The 14415-nt window shown below is 37.8% G+C and overlaps 1 protein-coding gene across 1 annotated transcript; it reads right to left on the minus strand.

Annotated features, from left to right (window-relative positions):
* Nucleotides 1–4193: 4193 nt before the first annotated feature.
* LOC140615475 (olfactory receptor 51I2-like) lies at nucleotides 4194–5231 on the minus strand. Its single transcript, XM_072795341.1, has one exon. It carries the CDS (start codon nucleotides 5229–5231, stop codon nucleotides 4284–4286), a length of 948 nt encoding a protein of 315 aa, XP_072651442.1. The 3' UTR covers nucleotides 4194–4283.
* Between the last annotated feature and the right edge of the window lie 9184 nt (nucleotides 5232–14415).

The raw sequence follows: 14415 nt of genomic DNA on the forward strand, positions 1-14415 counted from the left end.
CCTAGAGGTAGCTACAGATCCCAATATGAAAGGCTCAGTCCCACAAGACTGCTCTTCCCTTCGGATGTCAATAGCAACCTAGGGTTGTTACCTGTGCTTCGAATTGACTGGCTATAGACTGGGATTCCCACGACCCATTCCTTGGACTTCAGACACAGGAAGCACCTTATGGGGTGGAGATATAGCACCCCACATATCTTCAAACAGCAGTTTGAGGTGTGCTATGCAGAACTTGAGGGAGTTGGGCACAGAAGGGATTGTGGGACCTCATCTGAGGTTCCACAATTACATAGAGGGGCAGAAAGTCAAATAACCCCACCTGGGACCCAGATCTCATTCAGTGATACCTCCTATCCTCTACACTCCTTCAGGGTGTGCATCTTGGAGGTTCTCCATGAACCAGCACCGAGGTGGAGAATGCCTTCACATTCTGTTCCACACAATAAATATACTGGCATTTGCTTCCAACAACTCAAGCATACTCATAGACTGGATGGCCCTTGGACCTACTTCCAGTCCATGACAAGCAGGTGACCCTAGTTTTGCTTAAAGAGACCACATGCAATTCATGTTATGGTTCTAAAGAATGGAATAAGATGGGGGACCTGAGTTACTCATTAAATTGAGCGTCTGACTATTGGTTTCAGCTCAAGTCATGATCTCATGGGTCGTGAGATGGAGCTTATGTGGGGCTTCATGATCAGTGGGGAGTCTGATTGAGATTTTCTCCCTCTGCCCCGACTCACTCATGCTCTCACTCTTTCTCTCTAAAATAAATAAATAAATCTTTAAAAAATTAAAAAATAAAAGAATGGGACGAGAAGCCATGTAACTACCTGAGCAGTAGAAATTGCATCATAGGAAGAGAATAAAGAAGCCAAGACCTCCGATGAAATGTATAGGATGACCTGGATAACCAGAGCCCTGTGATGGTGAGAGTGTTGGTGTGATCACAGTCCTCATCAGTAAACTAGGTCACCATCTGAGACTTACCTCCACATTTGCAAGTTACAGATCCAGACAGAGTGATAAATGTTCTATTTAATGGACTGAATAGAAGAAGATGCAAGCAGCAAACATCTGCTGAGCTTCTTTTAAACTAGGAAGATTTCTTTTAAAAAATATTTTATTTATTTATTTGAGAGAGAGAGAGAGAGAATGTATACAAGCAAAGGGAGCAGCAGGCAGAGGGAGAGGGAGAAGCAGGCTTCCCGCTGAGTGAGGAACCCTATTTTGGGCTTGATCCCAGGACTCCTGGATCATGACCTGAACCAATGGCAGACCCTTAACCAACTGAGCCACCCAGGCGCCCTTAGACCAAGAAGGTTTCTAAGGTCAAAAGAAGAATACTGAGTATTGTCATTTATAGAATGTAATGTGGAAAACAGCCCAGATGTTCCTAGACAGCCTTTCATAGATACATAAAAGAGCCAAATGGTTGCTTCAAATTCCTTTAGACTTAAAGAGGCAAGCAAAGGTATTATTACTGAAAGCATATTGTCCACTTATTAAGGCAATAACCTCATTATAAGGTATATTTGTGATAGAGCCAAGATCATTAAATAGCAACATTGTTTCAAAAAATACTTCTTTACTCACATGTTAAAGGCCAGGCACAGTGCTAGTATTCTATTGAAATTACTATGGGTATACCTTCTCTACAGTATATAAGGTCTGAGCAGTATAAATATGCAAGGTACATTTTTGGCATGCTTGAAAACTTCAGATATAATTTATTTTTTATTTATTCTGGTAACATCCATAATTCATGTGGTATTTAGACTATGAACAATATGAAAGTATTTGTATAAAATTGTTCTTTAATAAAATTATGATCTATTTTAGAGTAAAACATTTTAGGATATGACAATTCATTGAAACATAAAGAGATGATTAGTATGTAAACATATACAAATATAATCATTTATTAACTCATTTCTTAACTTCTTTGGGGTATATCTGGTATATTTCAGGTCCTATGTTAGAGATTGAAGAGTATAAACGTGAATAAGACATTGTCCCTGGCCATGAGTTGTTTAGAATCTGGTGGAGGAGACAAACTACCCAACCAAATGGATATTAAAGTACATTCCAAGTACAGTGGAGACATAAAGTGAGTATAGAACAGTGCTACTTAGGGTTCAAGAAAAGTCTTAGACAAAATATTTATTCAGGCTCTGGTTTATACTCATGATGCTTTGAACCTAAACACTGAATTTTGTATTTATTTTTGCTGAGTAAAAATAATATGAGTAAATAAACTATGTGTATTACTATATAATTTTTAGAGCAGTTTAATTTATTCACTCTTAAAAACAAACATAGGGCTTCTAGCTCTACCCAAGACTCAGGACTTAATAAATCAGAGATCAGTGTCCCAGTTTACAGATAAGAAAATTAAGACCGAGAGGTTCAGTTCACTTACTCAAGAAGTCACCTCTCTAGATGGGTTAAGTAACCTTATTGTGGTGATGTTTTCACAATATGTACATGCAGCAAATCATCATATTATAGAACTTGAACTTATACAACATTGTATGTCAATTTCAATTATCTCAATAAAGCTGGAGGAATGAAAAAAAATAAAGAAAAAGATATCACCTCTAATTTATGCTTCTCTCTATAGGGGGAATTATGTGGTATAGAGGGAGAGGAAATGTTTCCTGACATGAGATTCTGATTTAAGAAAATGTATTAAGGGGTGCCTGAGTGGCTCAGTTGGTTAAGCATTGACTCTTGATTTCAGCTAAGATCCTGATCTCAGGGTTGTGATTTCAAACCTTCAATAGGCTCCACAATGGGCATAGAGTCTACTTAAGAAAAACAAAAAACAAAATGTATTATTAGTTTATAAGTTCATTCATTAATTTATTCACTTATGATTTTCTTCTCTTTTACATTGGTCCTTATTTATTTATCCATTTTTCACTTATTCCTCAACTGTTGCTCTATTATCATCAGACATTATCTGAATGGAGGGCCTATAGTCTGTCTGATGTGGATGGACAAAGTCATTGACAAAGTTGCTGCTTTAAGGAGCTTAGATTCCATGAGGGGAAAGCAAATAGATCTGAAAGAGGGAAAGGTCATAGGAGAGATATAAGCACAGGGGTGTCAAATTCAGTACAGGTAAAAAAAAAAATAAAATAAAAAATAATAATAAAAATAAAAAATAAATTTAAAAAATTTAAAAAGATAAAAAAATTCAGTAGAGGTTGACAAAACCAGAGGTTGACAAAACCTACATATTTCAGGATCTCCCATATGCAAAGAACATACCAAGAATCCTAAAGTCTAATACTGACTACTTAAATATTGTAGCTGTTGGGTTAGTCAGGGATCTCCAGAGAAACAGAACCAATAGGATATATATATAAAGGGATTTATTATATTTATTAGAAGGAATTGCTTCTCACAATTATGGAGACCCAGAATTCCAGACCCAAGGGAACTGATGATATAGTTTCAGCCCAGATTTAAAGACCTGAGAACCAGGAAAACCAATGGTATAAGTTTCAGGCCAAGCCTAAGACCAAAAGCAAAAGAAGACTAATGACCTTACTTAGAGACAATCAGAGATTTCTTTCTTTCATACTTGGACTTTTATTCTATTCAGGAATTCAATGGGTTGGATGAGGCCCACCTACATTGAGAAAGGTGATATACCTTACTCAGTTTACCAATTTGAATTCTAATCTCATCCAGAGACATCCTCACAGATACATGCAGAAATAATGTTTAACCAGATATCTAGACACTTTGTGGCCCGGTCAAGTTCATATGTAATATTAACTATCACAGCTGCCAGACTTTAAAACTTGACTTCTCATACAGCATGATGGGGAGAGCTCTGGCTCTTGACAACATCAGAAACTAATCACCTGAGCTAAACTCGTATACCTCTTTGCCCCTGTCTTTTTCAGAATTGTACAGGCCCATAACCAGAAGTCCAAGTATCATGTCACCCAATATCTGGAAGATCATTCCCTGCTCCTCCAGAAAATAATCTCACCCTGTAGTGATATTTGACATTCTTTGGGCTATTCTTGAAAAAAGACCATTTTTCTGTGTCTCAAGGCCATAGAAACAGTTGATTAATAGATAAGATCCAAAGTGGTCCTGGCAGGTGTTGGCCCAATATATCAGACTAAATGATTAATCATTGATTCTATAACTTAAAGTGTGGTGCTAGCTATCTCTGGATTAATTCTCTTCTCCTCTGGTGTCTGAACGGTTATACCTCCAACACCAAATCTTCCAGGGCTTCTAGCTCTACCCAAGACTCAGGACTTAAGCCTAAAGAGCATCTTGAAGAGCCTGCGACGTATCTCCTTTGTCTTGATGGAATAGATAATAGGATTGAGCATGGGAGGCACAAAGAGGTAGAGAATTGACATGAGGATATGGACAGCATGAGGCAGACCAGCACCAAAGCGATGAACAATGGACACACACACCATGAGTACATAGAAGATGAGCACAGCTAGGATGTGGGACACACATGTGTTCAGTGTCTTGATAAGCTCCTCTCGGGAAGCAATGGCAATCACTGATCGTAAGATTAGTACATAAGAGATGAATATGAGTGCAGAGTCCAGGCCAAAGGTGAATAGCACAATGGAAAGTCCATAGTGGCTATTGAGGGAGACATCAGTACATGCCAGCTTAATCATATCCACGTGAAGGCAGTAGGCATGGGAGAGGATATTCTGGGGGTGACAGAAGGGCAGTCTGTGCAGCAGCAGTGGGAAGACAAGGATGAGGGCAAAGCTTCGGAGGACAATACACAGGCCCATTGCCACAATGCAGGCATTAGTGAGCACTGTAGCATAGCGCAGGGGGTTGCAGATGGCCACATAGCGATCGAAGCTCATAGCCAGAAGGATTCCAGACTCTGTCCAAGAGAAGAGATGGATGAAAAACATTTGGGCTAAGCAGGCATTAAAGGAAATCACCCGGGCATGGAAGCAAAGGGCAGCCAGCACAGTTGGCAATGTGGAAAAGGACACTCCCAAGTCATTGATTGAAAGGAGAGACAAGAAGTAATACATGGGCTGGTGCAAGCTCTGCTCCTCCTTAACAATGAGGAGGATCAAAGTGTTTCCCACAATGGAGACAGCATAGAATAGAAAGAGAGGGAAGGATAGCCAGGATTCCATGGACTCCATTCCTGGGAAGCCTGTCAGTATAAAGGTGGGAGCATCAGAGGCATTGATTCCGAAGGCACCCATGAGAAGTTGGGGACAGCCCCTTTTTTTGGAGAAATTACAACTTGTGTCTAAGACTACCGTTGTTCCTAGGGAGGAAAAGGAACACAAAAGTTTATAAATTGTTATTACACATGGATGTTCTTGCTAAAATACACTGGGAGGATGAGAATTAGACCAGGTTTTCTTGGGAGGCAGTTATGTGGCTTGAACTAGATTTCCCTAATCCAATTTCTACCCTGAGGTCTGTACATGGTCTACAGCCCACAATTCAGCTGGGATAGTCCATGCGGGACCCCGGGAAAATCAAAATGTCTCAGGAGGCATTGGAAAATACTAGTAAAGAGCATGGCACCAGAAAATCCTGGGTTTGAACTCCAGTGACATTAGATAAATTTATTTTTTATTATTATTATTTTTTATTTTTTTATTTTTTATTTATTTTTATTTTTATTTTATTTATTTTTTTAAGGATACAACATATTTATATATTATGAGCCAGGCATTGAGTAAATTTCTTTACATAATTGTCCCACTTAATTTTCACAACAATCTTATGTAGTATGTGGTATAATTTTTCCCATTTTACAGAAAAGCAGAAGTTAAGCAATTTGCCCTGGATCAGACAAAGAGCTGAGTTAAATTCAAGTTCTGAATTCTGATGCTTTCCGACTGCACAAGCCTGGGTCTCCTCTGCTGAAGAAGCCCTGACTTACAAGGTCTGTGAGGGCTGAAGATTTTTTTTTAATAAATTTATTTTTTTATTGGTGTTCAATTTGCCAGCATATAGAATAACACTCAGTGCTCATCCTGTCAAGTGCCCACCTCAGTGCTCGTCACCCTGTCACCTCCACCCCCCGCCCACCTCCCCTTCCACCACCCCTAGTTCGTTTCCCAGAGTTAGGAGTCTTTCATGTTCTGTCTCCTTTTCTGATATTTCCCACTTATTTTTTCTCCTTTCCCCTTTATTCCCTTTCACTATTTTTTATATTCCCCAAATGAATGAGACCATATAATGTTTGTCCATTTTTTTTTTTAGATAAATTTCTTAAACTCTATTCCCTGTTTCTTTACTTTTAAGACAGGGATAAAAGAGAACTGCTCTATGGGTATGGAGACATGCATACGTAAGATAGAAAGAGAGAAACAAAGAGAGGACAAGACAGCGAGAACTTGGACTTGGAACAGGTCCTGCCCACTGTAAGCATTATAGAAGCACTGACATTATTGTTATTATTTTAAAAGCATGTTTAGATGGAAGATAAATATTATATTGTGCTTTCCAAAAGCACAAAAGTTATTGAGTATATTCATAATAAACTTAAATATGTATTTTTAAACATTTGTTACCACAGAATAGATTGTGGTATGGACAAGCAGAAGTAACTTGCAAAAGTTTGAGAATTATTGAGAGAAAAATTATAACACTGAAAACATTCTATGCATTACCTTATTTTTTTTCTTTGTGTTGTTAAGGAATAACATTTTTTATTTCCATAACAGACCCTTGTTTTTCAACTCAGAGTGTGTTAAAGTTCAATAGGAGTAGACAATTAGAAAAACTGCCTTACACCAGCCCAGATGAGGTTGTGAGGAGGGGTGATAAATGAGTAATCTATGCATTTGCCATTCCTTGCGCTGTGGAATTTCAGAATCAACCATTTGGGGAGGGAGCTACATTTAGGAATATTTCATAATGCCCAAAACCCTTTGCATACTCTCTGATAGGGGGCTATACCTATTAGCTTTGGAATTTAGGCATTAGAGGCCCTCTACTTCTCATGGCTAGTTCCTAATACTTGAATGGAATTACTCACCACTGAGTAACTTATTATTTTATGTCCCTTTGGCTAAGGGGACTTTCTTTCTCTCTGCCATAAAGCCAGCAATACATCAATGAACAATCAGATTAGAGATACATGAGTCAGTCTCTTCTTGAGCACTCACCACTAGATTTCATTCCATCACGTCACATGTTCCACTCTAAGGAAGTCTAAAATTGTCTTAATTGTAAAAGCCTGGTGCTGCAGAAGGTCAGTTTCAGTATATCCTTCCTGTCCTACTTAGAGATGTTAGAGTTCAATTGAATGTCCTACTCTGTTCCTTATTTTCTGTGTTCATGCAAAGCAGAAGGTGGACCAGAAGATGAAGAGAGACATGATAAAGAGACAAAGAGAGAAGAATGGAAAGGCAGGGAAGAGATAGAGAGCAGGAAAGAGATAGAGATAAGGAGATAAAGAATATAGAGGAAATACTATGGAAATAGGAGAGTCAAGGGAGGGGAAAGGGAATTCCAGACCAGAGAATGAACTTTAGGAAGATAGTAATTAGAACATTATACATGGAGAGGAAGAAAGAAGACAAATAAGGCCAAGAACACTTCTTGAGAATATTGAGAACATCATATGCCAAATGCTCCACAAGGATGGGCTGTGTTTTCCCCAAGCTAGGCCAAGGCTGCCAAAGACCCTATACATACCACATTTCATGGGAGCTGCCTGTCAGGCTCTGAGCAGTAAAGTGGCTATGGTAAGCCATTAATTATCCTCCCGCCAAGCCCTGCTGGGAATAGATTATTCATGGTTGGATCCCGGTGGACACTCCTTACTGTCTGTTCCCATGGTTGATTCAGATCTGCTTGCCAAAGCCAAGGGAATAGCTCCTCTCCTCCCAGCTGAGCAGGGCTTACCTGCCCCGACACCGTGTCTTCATGGCTTCTGAGATCCTCTTAAGGGCATTCTAAGGTAGCTCTAGTAGATAAAGGGTGTGAGCGCCAGGGAGCCCAGTGTTAGTAAATGGTATGCTAAGAATATAGCTCATTCATCCTGATCTTCAGCCCCAAGATTTCTTTTTTCCACACCAAGTCCCCACTCCAGGGCTCTCTTCTTAGGGGACTTTGGAAGCCAGAATGCATGGCTGGCTTGGGTCATAGGTGATAGAAATCCAATAATCATCATCAGTGATACTGGGTGTTTGCAACGGTCCTTACACTCCATCAAGAACTTTATTAGATTTGTCTATTTCTATTCTAATAGCCACATTTAGAAAGAAATATCCAGGAGCACCTGGGTGGCTCACTGGTTGAGCATCTTCCTTCAGCTCAGGCTGCCTTGATCCCAGGGTCCTGGGATTGAGTCCTGCATCAAGGCTCCCCATGAGGAACCTGCTCCTCCCTTTGCCTATATCTCTGCCTCTCTTTGTGACTCTTATGAAAGAATAAATAAAATCTTAAGAAATAATGTCCACTTTCCATTTTACAGATGAGAAAAATGAGTGCCCAACGAGATAAATTAGGTCCAAACTTACAATACCACTGAGTGGCAGGGCTGCATCCAAACATAGACTGTTCCTTTATTAACTTAACATTTTCAGAAAACTTAGTAGAATTTTTCATCTAGCAATGACCCTGGAACATGCATCATCTACCTGTTAATCACTACCATTTTAATCTCCCCCCTGCCCCTTATCCTTTCTTTCATATTTGGTTGTCTTGTCTTTGCCTTTCTCTGTGCAATCTACCTCAAAAATAACTAGAGAAAACAGAAGAAGAAAAAGGATAAAATAAATTAAAACTGTTCTCTCTCATCCTATGACTGTAAACATCTGGCCTTCCCATAAGGCCACCAATGAATATCTGGGAGACAAACCTGACCCCTTCCTCAGTACCCCTAATCAAACCCAGGGCTTACATCTCCTTTATGTATGGTGTCACATCTATGGTGTTGCAAAAGCAGCTGCATCCCAGGCAGTGGAACTTTTAAGTTTCAAAGATGATGTGATTCTATAATTTCCTTTTTACAATTTTGCCATTACCATATAATTCACACTCCATAAAATTCAGTTTTTAAGTGTACAAGTCAGTGATCTTTAGTGTATTTGCAAAGTTGTGCAGTCATCACAAATATCTAAGCACAGAACATTTTCATCACTCTAAAAAGAAGTTTCATTACTACTAGCAGTGACTCCCCCTTCTCATTTACCCTAGCCTCCTGGCAACAGCTCGTCCACTTTCTGTTGTTTTGGGCTTAACTATTTCGAACACTTCAACTAAATGTAATAAAATGTGCTGCTGATTGCGTTTGGCTTTTTTCACTTAGCATGTTTTCAAGGTTCGTTATGTATCAGTGCTTCATTTCTGATATAATTTTCCATTGTATACACAGACCACATTTTGTCTATTAGTTATTTGATGGGTATTTGGATTATTCTAATTTTGGGGCTACAAATAATGCTTCTTTGAATGTTAATTGTATAAGCTTTTATGTGAAAATACGTCCTCAGTTCTTTAGAGTATTTACTACCCAAAAGTAAAATTACCCAGTCATCTGGTAGCTTTATGTTCAACTGCTTGAAGAAAAGCCAAATGGTTTTCCAAAGTGGCTTCATCAATTTACATTTCACCAGCAATGTTTGAGGATTCTGATTACTCCACATCTTTGCTAACATTTCTTATTTTCTGGTTTTTTTTTTTTTTTAAATCTTGTTTTGTTTTCCTAATATGTGTGCAATGTTATCTCATAGTGGTCTTGGTTTGCATTTCCCAAATGACTGATGAAGCTGAATGTGTTTTCATGTGCTTAATGCCTCTTTGTATGTCTGTTTCTGCAGAAATGTCTATTCAAATCATTTTCCCATTTTTAAATTGGTTCATTTGACTTTTGGTTGTTGAGCTGTAAGAGATCTTTATATATTTTGGACAGGAAGCTATTGTCAGATATATGATTGCAAATATCTTCTTCCATTTTGTGGGTTGTCTTTACAGTTTTATGACACTGTCTTTAGCACAGAAAGTTTGTGTTTTATTAAGTCCAATTTATCTATTTTTCTTTGGCTGCTTGTGCTTTTGGTATTATACCAAAACAACCAGTGTCTAATACACTAATAGTTTTCCTCTAATGGTGTTATAGTTTTACGCTTTACCCTTTATATTTTTAAATCTATTTTGAGTTAATTTTTGTATACAGGTTGAGAGGAGGATCCAACTTCTGCCTCTTTCATGTGGATATCCAATTATCCTAACAACATTTGTTGAAAATATTATTATTACCCATTAAACAGTCTTAGTACCACTGTTAAAAATCCACTGATCATATATATTATAATATATATATGAGTTTACATATATATATGAGTTTACTTGTGAAATGTTAATTCTTTTCCATTATCCTATATGTTTACCCCTTACATCAGTACCATCCTGTCTCAATTAATCTAGATTTGTAATAGAGAGAGCAGACAGCATGGGAATCTGAGGTACTGTTTCCAGTCAGTAGCAGAATTTTGGAGAAAGCTCAGGCGTGGACAATAAGAACCAAAAAGAGTTTTCTGATTTCACTAGGAACGATAGGCAAAGGCCCACTATTTTCTAGTCCTGCTTCCTTATTAAGGGCACTGACATTATCAGCTGTGGCCTGAACATTTCTAGGCATCATTAATTATTTTACCTAAACTATGTTGTCCAATTAGTTGTCGCATCTTGTAACATTCCTTCAAATTGTTTTGGCATATCATCAATACCGTATCTGCCTTAAAGTAGACCTTCAACATCTGAATTACTAAGAGACTACTTATTGGCCCCTGCACAAAAATCTGCCACCACCCAGTCATTCCGTCCCTCTATCAACAGAGTGATTTTTAAAAACCAAATCTTCCTGCTTAATTTCTTCAAAACAGACAGTTCTCCCTTATTTTAAAAGCTAAATAATGACAGAGGTATGTATAATTCTTTAGGTATTCTATCTACTTCTCATGACCTATTAACTTTTAACCTGGAACATCTAATTCCTTCTAGTCCTCAAATCTTATAAGGGGAAGTGCAACCTTCTACAGTTTAGGGAAAGTGGATACACTGTGACCTACTAATGGACATGCTCAGGGGCCACCACCTCTTCTCATTGTCTCTTCATTCTTGTTCTTCATTAAGTACATAATGGACTATATTTTATTAATGTCACACTGCAAAACTATGCTTGGAAAGTCACCACTGACCTCAACACTACTAAATACAATAGACTCTCAGTCCAGAGACAGATACAATTGACTTTACTTCTTTCTTGATTTTTTTTTTCTCCTTTCTTGGACCAATGATGGCACTCTTTCTAGGTCCTCCTCATATCTTGATCCTCATATCAGTTTCCTTTACAAATGGCTCTCCCTCTGTTGTCTCCTATTAACACTACCCATCGTTCTTTTCTAAGCTAGCTTCAGTTTTGACTCTATATACTCTCTCTGAATGACCATGGAAAACCAACCAGATTTTCGCTATCTTTGAAACACATTAATCAAATAATCTGTATATTCTGCTCTAATTTATTTCTTTTCCAAATGACTACCTGGCATGTTTATTTGACTGTGTCATGGGAATTTTAAAATCAAAATGCCCAAAATATGAATATAAATTTTTTTCTCCATAGATTCCTCTTCTCAGTGCATAGCATGAATTTGATAGCTAAGCCAGAAACCTAACTATCATTCCACACTATCATCCTTTCTCTCATGCATTCTTTGCATCTAAGAAGTCACTAAATTCTAAACATCTGTTTAGTACAAATAGTGCAGCAAGCTCTAAGAGAGCAGTAGGTATTTGAAATGGCAGTTAAGAGGAATGACATAGAAAATTAACTTTATTGAAATGGCAGTTAAAAGGAATAACATAGAAAATTAACTTTGTCAAATAAAATAATTGCTTGGTAAAGCTAAAGTATGAAGCTGTAAATTTACATTGTATTAACCTGTGGATATTTGTGATTTTTTTTCTCTAGAGTATCAAGCCATCTTAGAGCTAACATCAGAAAAGCTAGGTGACAAGAATGGTTCAGGACAGATACCACCAAGGAGCTTGATGATGGAAGAACAAATCCTAAGTTGCCATAAAAACCATATCTGATAGAAAGAAATTTGAAAAAAGAGAAATAGAGAGATCAGTTTTTATGATATTAATTTTAACTATGTTAGTATTATGATTATAAACTTAGCCATAAAAATTCAGTCATGTGAGAAAAAAATTTAATTCAATTTCATGCATTCTCCTGTTCTTTTTTGGTGCATTACCCCTCCTATAAACAACAATTAGAGGGGTAATTTCAATAACTGATTCAGGGCAAACCACTTTATTAATTACATCACCACATAACACCTAGAGTTTTCTTTCCTTGTGTTACACATATTTATTTTAAGAATAACATGTGGCTTTAAATTGCATTATTTTGGCAGTATCTGGAAGTTCTAAAATTGAATATATTGTTGAGCTCTGCCAATGGGAGCCATTAGATGTAGACAGGAGGTCAGAAGAAGGAATTTACTTTTCCTGTTAGCTTTCTGCTCCTGTCATTGTCACTCAAGCAACTGTTTTATCCTTAGCAACAGCAGTTGATTCTGACAAAAGCAACTGGTTCCACTCTGTTTGTTTTGTTTTTTTCTTTTCCCACACTTACCTCCAAATAGTCTTGTCATATAATTCACATTTACCAGCTCCAGCTCTCAGTGGTCCATTCTTGAAAGTCTGGGCCCTAGCTCTGTGGGCACTCTCCTTTAAGCTTCTATAACCAGAATCTCCTTTTTCACACCAGAAATTAATTCCAGCACTTACTGAATCTCTATGAAGGCAGTGTGCCAGGGTATTCAAACTCCTTCCACTCATAGCTATTGGTATAAAAACAAAGGTTCCCAGAACTTAGTTTTATAAAAATTAACTAAGGGTGAACCTTGTCTCATATCATCGATATTGATTTTTTAATATATAAATTCACTGAAGGAAAAATAAGAAAACCCACATAAATTCTATTAAAAGCTTTATATTAAAAATAGGCTTATGTTCAATAATTTATGAAATTAAAGGTTTTTTATATTGTTTGTATTAATGTGTACTTAAAATAATTGTTATTGTAGAACATCTTAGTACTCAGAGCCTAATGATTAAAAAAAATAAAGAATTCATTTGCATACAAATTTTCATTGCAAACACTGAAAGAAGAGTGATCATCACAAGATATTTAAGCGCAGAAATTAATATGTAGGAGAATGGACCAACTTCAGGAAGACAAAGCAACAATGTTAAATTTATGACTTTTTTTTTTTTGGAGTTCGATTTGCCAACATATAGCATAAATAACACCCAGGGCTCATCCCATCAAGTGCCCCCCTCAGTGCCCGTCACCCAGTCACCCCCACCCCCCACCCACCTCCCTTTCCACCACCCCTTGTTCGTTTCCCAGAGTTAAGAGTTTCTCATGTTCTGTCACCCTCTCTGATATTTCCCACGGATTTTCACTCCTTTCCCCTTTATTCCCTTTCACTATTTTTTATATTCCCCTAATGAATGAGGGGAATATAACGTATGTCCTTCTCCGATTGACTTATTTCACTCAGCATAATACCCTCCAGTTCTATCCATGTTGAAGCAAATGATGGGTATTTGTCGTTTCTAATGGCTGAGGAATATTCCATTGTATACATAAACCACATCTTCTTTATCCATTCATCTTTTGATGGACACTGAGGCTCCTTCCACAGGTTGGCTATTGTGGACATTGCTGCTAGAAACATCGGGGTGTAGGTGTCCCGGTGTTTCACTGCATCTGTATCTTTGGGGTAAATCCCCAGCAGTGCATTGCTGGATCGTAGGGCAGGTCTATTTTTAACTCTTTGAGGAACCTCCACACAGTTTTCCAGAGTGGCTGCACCAGTTCACATTCCCACCAACAGTGCAAGAGCGTTCCCCTTTATCCACATCCTCTCCAACATTTGTTGCTTCCTGCCTTGTTAATTTTCCCCATTCTTACTGGTGTGAGGGACCTCATTATGGTTTTGATTTGTATTTCCCTGATGTTAAGTGATGCAGAGCATTTTCTCATGTGCTTGTTGGCTATGTCTATGTCTTCCTCTGTGAGGTTTCTGTTCATGTCTTTTGCCCATTTCATGATTGGATTGTTTTTTTCTTTGGTGTTGAGTTTAATAAGTTCTTTATAGATCTTGGATACTAGCCCTTTCTCTGACAGGTCATTTGCAAATATCTTCTCCCATCTGTAGGTTGTCTTTTAGTTTTGTTGACTGTTTCTTATGCTGTGCAAAAGCTTCTTATCTTGATGAAGTCCCAATAATTCATTTTACTTTTGTTTCTCTTGCCTTCATGGATGTATCTTGCAAGAAGTTGCTGTGGCCAAGTTCAAGCGTTCAACTCTTGATTTTAGCTCAGATTATGATCAACTCT

The sequence above is a fragment of the Canis lupus genome, chromosome 23 (assembly GCF_048164855.1).
Source record: "Canis lupus baileyi chromosome 23, mCanLup2.hap1, whole genome shotgun sequence".
In the NCBI taxonomy this organism is placed as follows: domain Eukaryota; kingdom Metazoa; phylum Chordata; class Mammalia; order Carnivora; family Canidae; genus Canis; species Canis lupus.

What these genes read in the sequence shown, in the direction of transcription:
- LOC140615475 (XM_072795341.1), bottom strand. Translation starts at nt 5,231, where the DNA reads ATGGGTGCCTTCGGAATCAATGCCTCTGATGCTCCCACCTTTATACTG.